At 47.0% G+C, this 14,576-nt stretch overlaps 1 protein-coding gene across 1 annotated transcript in view; it reads left to right on the top strand.

Moving 5' to 3' along the window:
* LOC122562330 (phosphoribosyl pyrophosphate synthase-associated protein 1) overlaps positions 1-14,576 on the top strand; it is a 53,259-nt gene that overhangs the window by 13,057 nt on the left and 25,626 nt on the right. The window contains exons 5-6 of the mRNA XM_088000836.1: positions 458-630; positions 4,086-4,201. Of these exons, the coding sequence (XP_087856962.1) occupies positions 458-630; positions 4,086-4,201 (289 nt within the window). The remainder of the gene's footprint in view (positions 1-457; positions 631-4,085; positions 4,202-14,576) is intronic.

Below are 14,576 nucleotides of genomic sequence, written 5' to 3' on the forward strand. Positions count from 1 at the left end.
ATATAGGATTATTGAGGGGCTTGACCGGGTCAACGCTGACAGGCTGTTTTCCTCTCGGGGAGAATCTAGGATCAGAGCATACTCTCGGAATAAAGGGACATCAATTTAAGACTGAGATAAGGATGAATTTCTTCTGAGGGTTAAGTCTTTGGAATTCCACGAGGAGCTGTAGGGGCAGAGTCCTTTTGTATATTTAAGGCTGAGATAGATGGATTCTTGATAAGTTGGAGAATCAAGGGTTACAGAGAAGAACGTGAACATGAGGAATGTCTGATCTTTATTGGTGGAGCAGGCTCAAGGGGCAGAACAGCCACCTTCTGTTCCTACTGCCTTTCGGGGTGTATCTTTACCTTTTTGGAAATGAATGGTTAAGTGGGATTGTGACACTGGCTGTGCTGGTAATGTTGAGTCAACGCGAAAAGACTTTGAGCAGGCTTAACATGTCATTCTTTTGCAGAGATGTTAATACGGCTGTAATGGAACTGCTGGTCATGGCCTATGCCTGCAAAACATCATGTGCCCGGAACATCATTGGTGTAATTCCGTACTTCCCCTACAGCAAGCAGTGCAAGATGAGGAAAAGGGGCTCGATTGTGTGTAAACTACTTGCATGCATGCTAGCTAAAGCAGGTGAGCAATATAGGGGAGGAGCAGAGTTTGTGTGGCTCTTGGTATGTTACTACTTACCGTGAATAGTAACTGATGTTCAATTGGCAAAGTTATAAATTCCTTGAAGTGATGATAACAATAGAGGTGGGACTGATAGTGACTCCTGGAAACATGCTCTTGCCTTTCTCTCTCCATCTGTTTTCATTAAATGTATTTGTGATTATCTCCTCGTTCACCACAAGGAAAAGCCAGTGCTAGCTCAAAGGGTCTGCCTGATAGCCGAGGGCTTGGGTCTTGTTGAAGCGGGTTCAGTATTTAAGAATTTCTTCAGCAAGTGTTGGAGAAACTCAGCAGGTCTGACAGCACTTGTATAGTGAAAAACAGAGTTAATGTTTTGAGTCTAGTGATCCTTTGTCAGAACTCCAAAATGAAGAGTCACTGGATTCAACATTAATTCTGCTGAGTTTCTCTTCATGGTTTTTGTTTCAGATTTCCAGCATTCACAATTTTGTTTTTATTTCCGTATCGGAGACTGTTAATTTGTTTACTGGCAGGTTTGGACAGTCAGCATGGATTTAGGAAAGGGAAATCACACTTGACAAATCTCTGGCATTCTTCGAGGATGTAACTAATAGAGCTGATGATAGGAAGCTGGTGGATTTGTTTTGTTTGGATTTCAGAGGGCTTTTGACAATCTCCATGAGAGATTCTAGTGTTAAATTTAAACTAGAGACCCAGACAGACACCCAGCGACTATGGCAAGGACTGAATGACATCACAGGTTCTGAAAAGAGACAGTGCAAGATAGCAGATGATGACACATCCTTCCCAGATAGTCTCACTGCCTTCTATGCTCACTTTGAGCAGAATTTCGGCGGAGAGGTAACCTGATGAACCAATCTTAACAGTAATTGCATCAGAGATCAGATCAGTTTTCCTTCATGTGAATCTAAGGAAAGCGATGGGACCAGACGGAGTACCAGGCCGTGCACTCAGACCATGCACAGAACAACTGGCAGAGGTCTTCTCGGACATTTTTAGCCTCTCCCTGCAGCAGGCCACTGTCCCTGCCTGTTTCAAGAGGGCCAACATCATCCCTGTGCCTAAGAGGCTCATGCAGCATGTCTCAATGACTACCGCCCAGTGACCCTAACGTCGGTGGGCATGATGTGCTTTGAAAGGCTGGTCATGGCATTAATCAACACCAGCCTCCCCACTACTCTTGACCCACTGCAATTTGCGTATCAGGCCAACAGATCCACATCAGATGCCATATCACTTGCCCTTCATTCCTCCCTAGAACATCTTGACACCAAGAACAGCTACATAAGAATCCTACTCATTGACTACAGTTCAGCCTTCAACACTATCAATCCCTCGAGACTGATTACTAAACTTAGTTATCTCGGACTAAGCCCCACTCTCTGCAACTGGATCCTCAGTTTCCTGACCCACAGGCCACAGTCAGTGAAGACTGGGGACAATATTTCATCCTTACTGACACTCAACACTGGAGCCCCCCAAGGGAGCGTACTCAGCCCCCTACAGTACTCACTGTATACCCATCAAATACCCGACTAATGACATTTGCAAGTTCGCTAATGACACCACCATAGTCGGTCAAATCTCCAGATGGTGATGAAACAAACTACAGACGGGAGATGGAAGACCTGGAAAAATGGTGCACTGAGAACAACCTAGCTCTCAATGCTGGCTAAACCAAGGAACTCATTATTGACTTTAAACTTATTTAAACTTATGTTACTTATGCCCCCTGACACATTAACAGCACAGAGGTCGAACGGATGGAGAGTGTCCAGCTCCTGGGAGTGGTCATCCACAACAAGCTTTCTTGGACTCTTCATGTGGACACACTGGTTACAAAGGCCAGTGAGGAAATTTGGCATGATGGCGAATACCCTTACCAACTTTTATAGGTGCGCTATTGAGAGCATTCTGTCTGGATGTATCAGTACCAGGTACAGCAACTGTACCACTCAAGATCAGAGACGGTTACAGAGAGTGGTGAACTCGGCCCGGACAATCACAAAGTCCAACCTCCCATCTATAGAATCCATCTACCAGGCTCGCTGTCAAGGAAAGGCCGCCAGCATTCTCAAAGATCCATCCCACCCTGGCAATGCTTTTCTACAACCTCTACCATCGGGGAGAAGGTACAGAAACCTGAACACACCTCCGCACCCGCACCCACACACACACCAGCCGGCTTCGAGACAGTTTCTACCCTACTGTTGTTAGAATACTGAATGGATTCTCAAACTCTTAGCATTTGCCTGTACCTGTGATTTTGTACTTTGCTGTGTTTCCCTATTATTTACTATCTATGCTACTTCACTCTGTGATCTGCCTGTATTGCTCACAAGGCAAAGCTTTTCACTGTGCCTTGGTACACGTGACAATAAATTCAGTTCAATTCAATAAATGAAAGCACGTGGGGCTTTGGAGTAGTATAATGCGATGGATAGAGAATTGGCTGGCAGACACAAAACATATGGATCTTTTTCCGAATGGTAGGTAGTGATTAATAGGATTCTGTAGAGATCTGTGCTCTGTCCTCACTAATTACGGTATATATTACTAATTTAGATGAGGGAACTAAATGTAATATCTCCAAGATGCGACATAATGTGAATAAATGTTAGGTTATTCACTTTGGGATCAAAAACAGCAAAGCAGATTATTATTTGGTGTTAAATTGCGAGAGGAGAATGAGCCGTGAGACCTGGGGGTCCTTGTACACCAGTCACTGAAGGTCAGTATGCAGTTGCAGCAGGCAGTTAAGAAAGTAAATGGCTTTTGTAGCGAGAGGATTTGAATATAGGAGCAGGGATGTCTCGCTGCAATTATGCAGGGCCTGGTGAGACCACACCTGGAGTACTGTGTGCAGTATTGGCCTCCTTATCTGGGGAAGGATGCTCCTACTGAGGTAGTGCAGCAAAGTTTACTGGACTGATCCTTCACTTGGCAGGACTGACGTGAGGACAGGTTAAATCAGTTACCATTATGTTCACTGGAGTTCAGAAGAATGAAAACGGATCTCTATGAAACCTGTAAAAGTCTAACAAGACCTGACAGAGTAGATGCAGGAAGGATGTTTCCAATATCTGGAGTGTCTAGAACCAAGAGTCACAGTCTAAGGATATGAGGTAGGTCATTTAGAATTGAGATGAGGAGAAATCTCTTCACCTAAGAAGTGGTGAACCTCTGAAATTTGCTACAAAGGAAAGTAGTCAAGACCAAAACATTGCATGGTTTCGAAGAGGGGTTGGATATAAAGCTTCGCTGAAGCGAAGCTGTAGGAACAAGGGACTGAGATGATCAGCCATGATTGTATTGAATAAAGGTGCAGGCTTGAAGGGCTGAACAACCTAGCTCTCCTGTTTTCTCTGTCCGTTTCTGGCCTTGGTTTGGAATCTGTTTGAGTGTTTGATGAGACTTGTGTACTGTGTCCTCAGGTTTAACCCACATCATCACCATGGACTTGCATCAGAAGGAAATCCAGGGCTTCTTCAACATTCCTGTTGACAATCTTCGAGCATCACCGTTCCTCCTGCAGTACATCCAGGATGAGGTGAGATTGTGGAACCTTGTCAACTGGTGGGAATCCCGGGGCTTCCTAGGGAGGTTCTCCAAGTAGTTTCAGAGATGCTAATAAGCTGTTTCAGTGTTGATTAGACATGAAATAATTTGGTGTTTACAACATAACCATTTTCCTAATTGTGTCTTCATCTTTACAAGGGAAACTCAGGAGTAACCTAACTGTCCCACTGTCTCTCACCATTAGTCTCATAGAGATGTATAGCATAGAATCAGACCCTTTGGTCCAACCCGTCCATGCCGACCAGATATCCCAACCCAATCTAGTCCCACCTGCCAGCACCCGGTCCATATCCCTCCTAATCCTTCCTATTCATATACCCATCCAAATGCCTCTTAAATGTTGCAATTATACCAGCCTCCACCACTTCCTCTGGCAGCTCATTCCATACACGTACCACCCTGTGTGTGAAAAAGTTGCTCCTTCGGTCTCTTTTATATCTTTTCCCCTCTCAACCTATGCCCTCTAGTTCTGGACTCTCCGACTCACCCTCTTTTACTTCTTAAAAATATTCAGCTAGATCTCTTAACCACTTTACGGGAACCTAACTAGGAGCAGGAGTAGGCTGTCTGGCCCTTTGAGCCAATCCCCATTCAGTAAGACCATGCCTGATCTTTTTGTGGGCTCAGCTCCACTCACCTGCCCTCTCACCATAATTCTTAATTCCTTTACAGTTCATAAAATTATCTATCTCAGCTTTGAAAATGTTTACTGAGGAACCATTTCTCTGGGCAGGGAATTCCATCGATTCCTAACCCTCTGAGCGAAGAGGTTCCTTCTCGACTCAGTCCGAAATCTGCTCCCCCTAAGTTTGAGGCTATGCTCTCTTGCCCTTATACTTCCACCTGGCAGTGGAGACATCCTCTCTACTTCTATCCTATCTATTCACTTCATAATTTTATATGTTTCTATAAGACTTACCCCTCATTCTTCTAAATTCCAATGAATATAATCCCAGGCGCCCCTCAACTCTGGAATCAACCCAGTGAACCACCTCTGCACCCCCTCCAGTGCCAGTACATCCTTTCTCAAGTAAGGAGGCCAAAACTACATGCAGTACTCCAGGTGTGGCCTCACCAGTGCCCTGTATAGCTGCAACATAACCTCCCTGTTATTAAACTCAATCCCTTTAGCAATGAAGGACAAAATTCCATTTTTTTCTTTATTACCTGTTGCACCTGCAGACCAACCTCCTGTGATTAATGTGCAAGGATACCCAGGACAGTCTGCACAGCAGCATGCTGCAATTTTTTACTGTTCAAGTAATAGTCCTTTTTACTGTTACTCCTACCAAAATGGATGGCTTCACATTTATTAACATTGTACTCCATCTGGCAGACCTTTGCCCACTCACTTAAACTATCTATGTCCCTTTGCAAAGTTTCACAGTCCTCTGCACACTTTGCACTATCACTCATCTCAATGTCATCCGCAAGCTTTGACACACTACACATGGTTCCCAACTCCAAATCATCGATGTAAACTGTGAATAATTGTGGTCTGAGGCATACCACCAGCTAGAAAAGCACACGTATCCCCACTCTTTGCTTCCTATTAGTTAACCAATCCTCTGTCCATGCTAATATTTTACCCATAACGCCTTGCATCTTTATCTTATGCAGCAGCCTCTTGTGCGGCACCTTGTCAAATGCCTTTTGGAAATCTAGATACACCACATTGACCGGTTCCCTGTTGTCCACTGTTTGTAATGTCTTCATAGAGTTCCTAAAGATTTGTTTAGCGTTACCTGCCCTTCGTGAGCCCATGCTGTGTCTGCCCAAGGGGACGATTTCTATTGAGATGTCTTGCTATTTCTTCCTTTGATAATCGTGCAGTGTGGAGGGCATAGGGATGTTGAATGATCTTCACTTGGTTAGAACTAATCTCTAGGACCCGAATGGACAGCATTTGAGCGGCTTGTTACTAACTGAACGATAGTTAGAGGAGAATGTGAGAGTCCTCTTGGCCCATCAAGCCTGCTCTGATATTGAACAAGGTCGTAGCTCACCCAATTGTGGCCTTCACTTCATTTTCCTGCCAGGGTTTGCTTCTTCTCTGTCCATTTGTCTGTGCCTGGTTATCCAGTGAAAGGAAGTGGGTGGGGTGACCAGCAGTGGACTTAATACCTTCCAGAACTATTGGACCCTCCGGATACAGTGTGTCTAACAGACACTGAGAAACACATTCTGATTTAGTTAGACAGCTTCCCATCTCCCATTCCATTGTTTTGGACTTTGTTGCTGATTTTGGTTTACTTTAAATTGATTGGATTATATATTGAGTGAACAAAACAGCAAAGAAGAAGCTCCTTCAGGTCGCTATACAGAGGCTGTAAGTTCTCCCAGTGACTGTATAAAAAGCCCATGGACTGTTCTCAGCCCCTGCCCAGTGCTCTCTCCCTTCACATTGGTGAGGGTGCTGACTGGGTGACAGGTTCCCATCCCTGATGAACGCGAGTGAATCCTTTGGTGATTTAACAACAATCTGATAGCTTTTATGGTCACTATTCCTTATTGCCAAACCCACTAATTACTACATTAATGCCCCTTGATTTCACAAGCTGCTTTCAGTTTAATCTTTATCTCTCATTTTAAAAAAAATTTTAGGTCAATTCTAACGTGTTTTATAAATTGGGGACGTGCAGTTAAGAGACAGACCAAACATCTCACCAGGATCTGAGAGATGTTTCATTTAATGTAAAATGAGTAGCGTTAGATTTTAGAACATGGAAGAGGGATGCACCATTCACAGTGAGGAGAAACTGTACACAATCTGTGTGGTCTGGGCTTCAGGTTAACATGTGACTTTTTGAAACTAAACCAATGTCACATTGAAAAGAAACTGTGGATATTTGGGGACTGTGGGAAGGGTTTCAATTACTCATCCAATCTGTAAATACATTGGCAAAATCACATCAGGGAGAAACCGTTCCCCTGCTCCAAGTGAGGGAAGGCCTTCATAAAGTCCCCTCACCTCCTGGCTCAGCAGTGTCTTCACTCTGTTCCCCTGCCCTGTGTGCGACAAGGAATCCCCCATTCTCACATTCCAACACACACTCTTTTCATCCCTGTCACTCCCCCAAGCAAACTCAGATATTATTACTTGTTCTGTCTTCATCTCTGTGTTTCCTGAACAATTATCCTGCAGTCCCTTTCTAGTGCAGCTTTCTACAGTTTTCACCATTTAAATGATATGCTGTTCTTTTATTATCTCTACTACAATAAACAATTTTATATTTTCCCACATTATGCTCCATGTGAACTTATTGCCCACTCACCTTCTCATTATCTCTCTGTAAACTGTTTGTGACTTTCTCAGATGGAGGATCTGAGCTATAGGGAGAGGCTGAACAGGCTGGGCCTGTTTTCCCTGGAGAGTCGGAGGCTGAGGGGTGATCTTATAGAGGTTTATGAAATCATGAGGGGCATTGATAGGAGTCTTTTCCCTGGGGTGTTGGAGTCCAGAACTATAGGGCATAGGTTTAGGGTGAGGTTGGAAAGATATAAAAGAAACCTAAGGGGCAACCTTTTCATGCAGAGAGTGGTAGGTGTATGGAATGAGTTGCCAAAGGAAGTGGTGGAGCTGAAAATGTGATGCTGGAAAAGCGCAGCAGGTCAGGCAGCATCCAAGGAGCAGGAGAATCGACGTTTCGGGCATAAGCCCTTCTTCAGGGCTCATGCCCGAAACGTCGATTCTCCTGCTCATTGGATGCTGCCTGACCTGCTGCGCTTTTCCAGCAACACATTTTCAGCTCTGATCTCCAGCATCTGCAGTCCTCACTTTCTCCTAAAGGAAATGGTGGAGGTTGGTACAATTGCAACATTTAAGAGGCATTTGGATGGGTATATGAATAGGAAGGGTTTGGAGGGATATGGGACGGCTGCTGGCAGGTGGGACTAGATTGGGTTGGGATATCTGGTCGGCATGGACGGGTTGGACCGAAGAGTCTGTTTCCATGCTGTACATCTCTATGACTCTCTGACTCAAGCACCTTCCCCACTACAGAGGTTAAGCTAGCCAGTCTATAATTCCCCATCTTTTTTGTCCACCTCCCTTTTTAAACTGTGGCGCCATTTTTGCTGTTTTCCAATCTGCTGGAACTGCCCCAGGGCCAGGAAACTTGTCCACCCTTGGCTTCATTAGTTTGCCCAATGCCACCTCCTTCGTGGTGGTTGTTTCTAGGTCCTCACCTGCCTTTGTCTCTTTGTCAAGCACTGGCATGAAGGGAATAGAAACATAACTTTGCAGTTGTTGTGGGGATGTCCCCCGAGCTGGGAATTTGGTTTGCAGATGTTTTGTTCCCTTGGACACCCTCAGTGTTGAGGAGCCTCCTGTGGAGTGGTGCTTATGTCTCTTCTGGAATATGTTTGGTTTTGTTCCCACAGCTTCCAGTTGCCAGTTCCGCTTGTTGCAGTGGTCTGGATGTTGGGTCTAGGTCAACGTGATTATTGATGGAGTCTGTGGATGAGTGCCATGGTTCTAGGAATTTTCTGGCTGTCCTCTGTTTGGCTTGTCCTATTATTGTTGTGTTGTCCCAGTTGAATTGTGGTCCTTGTCATCAGTGTGTATAGATAGTAGGGACAGCTGGTCGTGGGGTTTCTTGGCTAGTTGGTGTTCATGAATGTGGATAGCTAGTTGTCTGCCAGTTTGTCCTTTATAGTGTTTCGTGCAGTCTCTGCAGTGTTTGTCCTGCACATAATGGGTACAGGGTCTTTTGTTCTGGTTGTTAAAGTACCTATTTGGGATGGCTGAGGGAATCCCCGATGGACTCGACCTGTAGCCTCTCTTGGTTTGTCCCAGAGATCATACTCTGGTAGTCTGCAATATAAAACTCTTAACAGACAATTCAGTTTAAATTATTACCTTTTATTTACCAATGGAATCAATGTTACACTATAACATAGATACCTAAAAGCCAGGCTTGAGCTAAGGTTCTAAAACCTTTAGCATAGTAGCAGCACCAGCTCTTGCCCCTAAGAGCTCTCTCGGCTCCTCCCCTTATTGCTGCAAACAAGCTGTCTTTATACAGAAATTAGTATTAAACTGACAGAAAAAGCCACATGTCCTTAATCAGAGAAGCAGCAATAAAATGGCAAAAGTTTGCAGAGAAAGAGAAACTCTGACAGGTCTGTGTACACTTGACTAATTAAGCTACATGCACATCAAAGTGGGAAACTTTGATCCAGCCATGATCCAAATGGTCGATTGCTTTGGCTAGATAACCTTCCCTTTTAACGGTACAGCATTGGATGATGTGGAGTCTGTGTGGGTGGAATTGAGGAACCACAAAGGCAAAAAAACCATAGTGGGAGTTATGTACAGACCTCCTAACAGTGGTCAGGACCAGGGGCGCAACATGTTTCAGGAAATAGAGAAGGCATGTCAGAAAGGCAAGGTCACGGTGATCATGGGAGACTTCAATATGCAGGTGGACTGGGTAAATAATGTTGCCAGTGGATCCAAAGAAAGGGAATTCGTGGAATGCTTACAGGATGGCTTTTTGGAACAGCTTGTCATGGAGCCCACAAGGGAGCAGGCTATTCTGGACCTAGTGCTATGTAATGAACCAGACTTTATAAAAGATCTTAAAGTAAGGGAACACTTGGGAAGCAGCGATCATAATATGGTAGAGTTCAGTCTGCAGTTTGAAAGAGAGAAGGCAAAATCGGATGTAATGGAGTTACAGTTAAATAAAGGTAACCAAGAGGGCATGAGAGAGGAACTGACAAAAATAGACTGGAAGCAGAGCCTAGCGGGGAAGACAGGAGAGCAAAAATGGCAGGAGTTTGTGGGTAAAATTGAGGACACAGTACAGAGGTTCATCCCCAAGAAAAGAAAGATTATCCGGGGAGGGATTAGACAGCCATGGCTGACAAAGGAAGTCAGGAAACCTATCAAAGAAAAAGAGAGAGCCTATAAAGTGGCCAAGAGCACTGGGAAATCAGAAGATTGGGAAGGCTACAAAAACAAACAGAGGATAACAAAGAGAGAAATAAGGAAGGAGAGGATCAAATATGAAGGTAGGCTAGCCAGTAATATTAGAAATGATAGTAAAAGTTTCTTTCAGTACATAAGAAACAAACGACAGGCAAGAGTAGACATTGGGCCACTTCAAACTGATGCTGGAAGCCTAGTGATGGGAGATAAGGAAATAGCAGGAGAACTTAATGAGTACTTTGCATCAGTCTTCACAGTGGAAGACATGAGTAATATCCCAACAATTAAAGGGAGTCACGGGGCTGAGTTGAGTATGGTTGCCATTACAAAAGAGAAAGTGCTAGAAAAGCTAAAAAATCTTAAAATTGATAAATCTCCTGGCCCCGATGGGATACACCCTAGAGTTCTGAGAGAGGTGGCTGAGGAAATAGCAGAGGCGTTGGTTGAGATCTTTCAAAAGTCACTGGAGTCAGGGAAAGTCCCAGATGATTGGAAGATGGCTGTTGTTAACCCCCTTGTTCAAAAAAGGATCAAGGCAAAAGATGGAAAATTATAGGCCAATTAGCCTAACCTCGGTTGTTGGTAAAATTCTAGAATCCATCATTAAGGATGAGGTTTCTAAATTCTTGGAAGAGCAGGGTCGGATTAGAACAAGCCAACATGGATTTAGTAAGGGGAGGTCGTGCCTGACAAACCTGTTGGAATTCTTTGAAGAGGTGACAAGTAGGTTAGACCGGGGAAACCCAGTGGATGTGGTCGACCTAGACTTCCAAAAGGCCTTTGATGAAGTGCCACACAGCAGGCTGCTGAGCAAGGTGAGGGCCCATGGTGTTCGAGGTGAGCTACTGGCATGGATTGAGGATTGGCTGTCTGACAAAAGGCAGAGAGTTGGGATAAAAGGTTCTTTTTCGGAATGGCAGCCGGTGACAAGCGGTGTCCTGCAGGGTTCAGTGTTGGGGCCGCAGCTGTTCACATTATATATTAATGATCTGGATGAAGGGACTGGGGGCATTCTAGTGAAGTTTGCCGACGATACAAAGTTAGGTGGACAGGCAGGTAGTACTGAGGAAGTGGGGAGGCTGCAGAAGGATCTAGACAGTTTAGGAGAGTGATCCAGGAAATGGTTGATGGAATTCAATGCGAGGTCTTGCACTTTGGGAAAAAGAATAGAAGCACGGTCTACTTTCTAAACGGTGAGAAAATTTGTAAAGCCAAAGTACAGAGGGATCTGGGAGTGCTAGTTGAGGATTCTCTAAAGGTAAACATGCAGGTTGAGTCCGTGATTAAGAAAGCGAATGCAATGTTGTCATTTATCTCAAGAGGGTTGTGCTACTGAGACTTTATAAAGCTCTGGTTAGGCTCCATTTTTGGAGTACTGTGTCCAGTTTTGGTCCCCACACCTCAGGAAGGACATACTGGCACTGGAGCGTGTCCAGCGGAGATTCACACGGATGATCCCTGGAATGGTAGGTCTAACATACGAGGAATGGCTGAGGATCCTGGGATTGTATTCATTGGAGTTTAGAAGATTAAGGGGAGATCTAATAGAAACTTACAAGATAATACATGGCTTGGAAAGGGTGGACGCTAGGAAATTGTTTCCGTTAGGCGAGGAGATTAGGACCCGTGGACACAGCCTTAGAATTAGGGGGGGTAAATTCAGAACAGAAATGCGGAGACATTTCTTCAGCCAGAGAGTGGTGGGCCTGTGGAATTCATTGCCACAGAGTGCAGTGGAGGCTGGGATGCTAAATGTCTTTAAGGCAGAAATTGATAAATTCTTGATGTCACAAGGAATTAAGGGCTACAGGGAGAATGCGGGTAAGTGGAGTTGAATTGCCCATCAGCCATGATTGAATGGCGGAGTGGACTCGATGGGCCAAATAGCCTTACTTCCGCTCCTATGTCTTATGGTCTTATAACAAGGGACTAGTCTAACCTATGTGGAAAAGGTCATGAGGTAACCTCGCTCAGCTAACATGCCCAGCAGCATCATTGTCCTACAAAATGGCATTTTCTTTCAAAATCGTCTTAGATTCCCAGAATGCAAATTAAATTCATAACCCTCCTGGATCTCGAGCTCCAGGGAACAAGACACAAACATTCAATCCATGACAAACCAGTGCTCACTCAATTCAGACCATAAAGAGTTAATCTTTCTGCCAACTTCTGTCCTGTCTGGCTCTGTGTCCCTTGAACCCTTCAGTCAATGAATGTAATGTACAGAATAATGTCCTCTCTTCCCCCTCTCTCTTCCCCCTCTCTCTTCCCCCTCTCTCTTCCCCCTCTCTCTTCCCCCTCTCTCTTCCCCCTCTCTCTTCCCCCTCTCTCTTCCCCCTCTCTCTTCCCCCTCTCTCTTCCCCCTCTCTCTTCCCCCTCTCTCTTCCCCCTCTCTCTTCCCCCTCTCTCTTCCCCTCTCTCTTCCCCCTCTCTCTTCCCCCTCTCTCTTCCCCCTCTCTCTTCCCCCTCTCTCTTCCCCTCTCTCTTCCCCCTCTCTCTTCCCCCTCTCTCTTCCCCCTCTCTCTTCCCCCTCTCTCTTCCCCCTCTCTCTTCCCCCTCTCTCTTCCCCTCTCTCTTCCCCTCTCTCTTCCCCCTCTCTCTTCCCCCTCTCTCTTCCCCCTCTCTCTTCCCCCTCTCTCTTCCCCCTCTCTCTTCCCCCTCTCTCTTCCCCCTCTCTCTTCCCCCTCTCTCTTCCCCCTCTCTCTTCCCCTCCTCTTCCCCCTCTCTCTTCCCCCTCTCTCTTCCCCCTCTCTCTTCCCCCTCTCTCTTCCCCCTCTCTCTTCCCCCTCTCTCTTCCCCTCTCTCTTCCCCCTCTCTCTTCCCCCTCTCTCTTCCCCCTCTCTCTTCCCCCTCTCTCTTCCCCCTCTCTCTTCCCCCTCTCTCTTCCCCCTCTCTCTTCCCCCTCTCTCTTCCCCCTCTCTCTTCCCCCTCTCTCTTCCCCCTCTCTCTTCCCCCTCTCTCTTCCCCTCTCTCTTCCCCCTCTCTCTTCCCCCTCTCTCTTCCCCCTCTCTCTTCCCCCTCTCTCTTCCCCCTCTCTCTTCCCCCTCTCTCTCTCTCTCTTTCCCCTCTCTCTTCCCCCTCTCTCTTCCCCCTCTCTCTTCCCCCTCTCTCTTCCCCCTCTCTCTTCCCCCTCTCTCTTCCCCCTCTCTCTTCCCCCTCTCCTCCCTCTCTCTTCCCCCTCTCTCTTCCCCCTCTCTCTTCCCCCTCTCTCCCCCTCTCTCTTCCCCCTCTCTCTTCCCCCTCTCTCTTCCCCCTCTCTCTTCCCCCTCTCTCTTCCCCCTCTCTCTTCCCCCTCTCTCTTCCCCCTCTCTCTTCCCCCTCTCTCTTCCCCCTCTCTCTTCCCCCTCTCTCTTCCCCCTCTCTCTTCCCCCTCTCTCTTCCCCCTCTCTCTTCCCCTCTCTCTCCCCTCTCTCTTCCCCCTCTCTCTTCCCCCTCTCTCTTCCCCCTCTCTCTTCCCCCTCTCTCTTCCCCCTCTCTCTTCCCCCTCTCTCTTCCCCCTCTCTCTTCCCCTCTCTCTTCCCCCTCTCTCTTCCCCCTCTCTCTTCCCCCTCTCTCTTCCCCCTCTCTCTTCCCCCTCTCTCTTCCCCCTCTCTCTTCCCCCTCTCTCTTCCCCCTCTCTCTTCCCCCTCTCTCTTCCCCCTCTCTCTTCCCCCTCTCTCTTCCCCCTCTCTCTTCCCCCTCTCTCTTCCCCCTCTCTCTTCCCCCTCTCTCTTCCCCCTCTCTCTTCCCCCTCTCTCTTCCCCCTCTCTCTTCCCCCTCTCTCTTCCCCTCTCTCTTCCCCCTCTCTCTTCCCCCTCTCTCTTCCCCCTCTCTCTTCCCCCTCTCTCTTCCCCCTCTCTCTTCCCCCTCTCTCTTCCCCCTCTCTCTTCCCCCTCTCTCTTCCCCCTCTCTCTTCCCCCTCTCTCTTCCCCCTCTCTCTTCCCCCTCTCTCTTCCCCCTCTCTCTTCCCCTCTCTCTTCCCCCTCTCTCTTCCCCCTCTCTCTTCCCCCTCTCTCTTCCCCCTCTCTCTTCCCCCTCTCTCTTCCCCCTCTCTCTTCCCCCTCTCTCTTCCCCCTCTCTCTTCCCCCTCTCTCTTCCCCCTCTCTCTTCCCCCTCTCTCTTCCCCCTCTCTCTTCCCCCTCTCTCTTCCCCCTCTCTCTTCCCCCTCTCTCTTCCCCCTCTCTCTTCCCCCTCTCTCTTCCCCCTCTCTCTTCCCCCTCTCTCTTCCCCCTCTCTCTTCCCCCTCTCTCTTCCCCCTCTCTCTTCCCCCTCTCTCTTCCCCCTCTCTCTTCCCCCTCTCTCTTCCCCCTCTCTCTTCCCCCTCTCTCTTCCCCCTCTCTCTTCCCCCTCTCTCTTCCCCCTCTCTCTTCCCCCTCTCTCTTCCCCCTCTCTCTTCCCCCTCTCTCTTCCCCCTCTCTCTTCCCCCTCTCTC

The sequence above is a fragment of the Chiloscyllium plagiosum genome, unplaced genomic scaffold (assembly GCF_037043375.1).
Source record: "Chiloscyllium plagiosum isolate Xiang-an unplaced genomic scaffold, Cpla_swu_hap1 HiC_scaffold_25, whole genome shotgun sequence".
NCBI lineage: Eukaryota > Metazoa > Chordata > Chondrichthyes > Orectolobiformes > Hemiscylliidae > Chiloscyllium > Chiloscyllium plagiosum.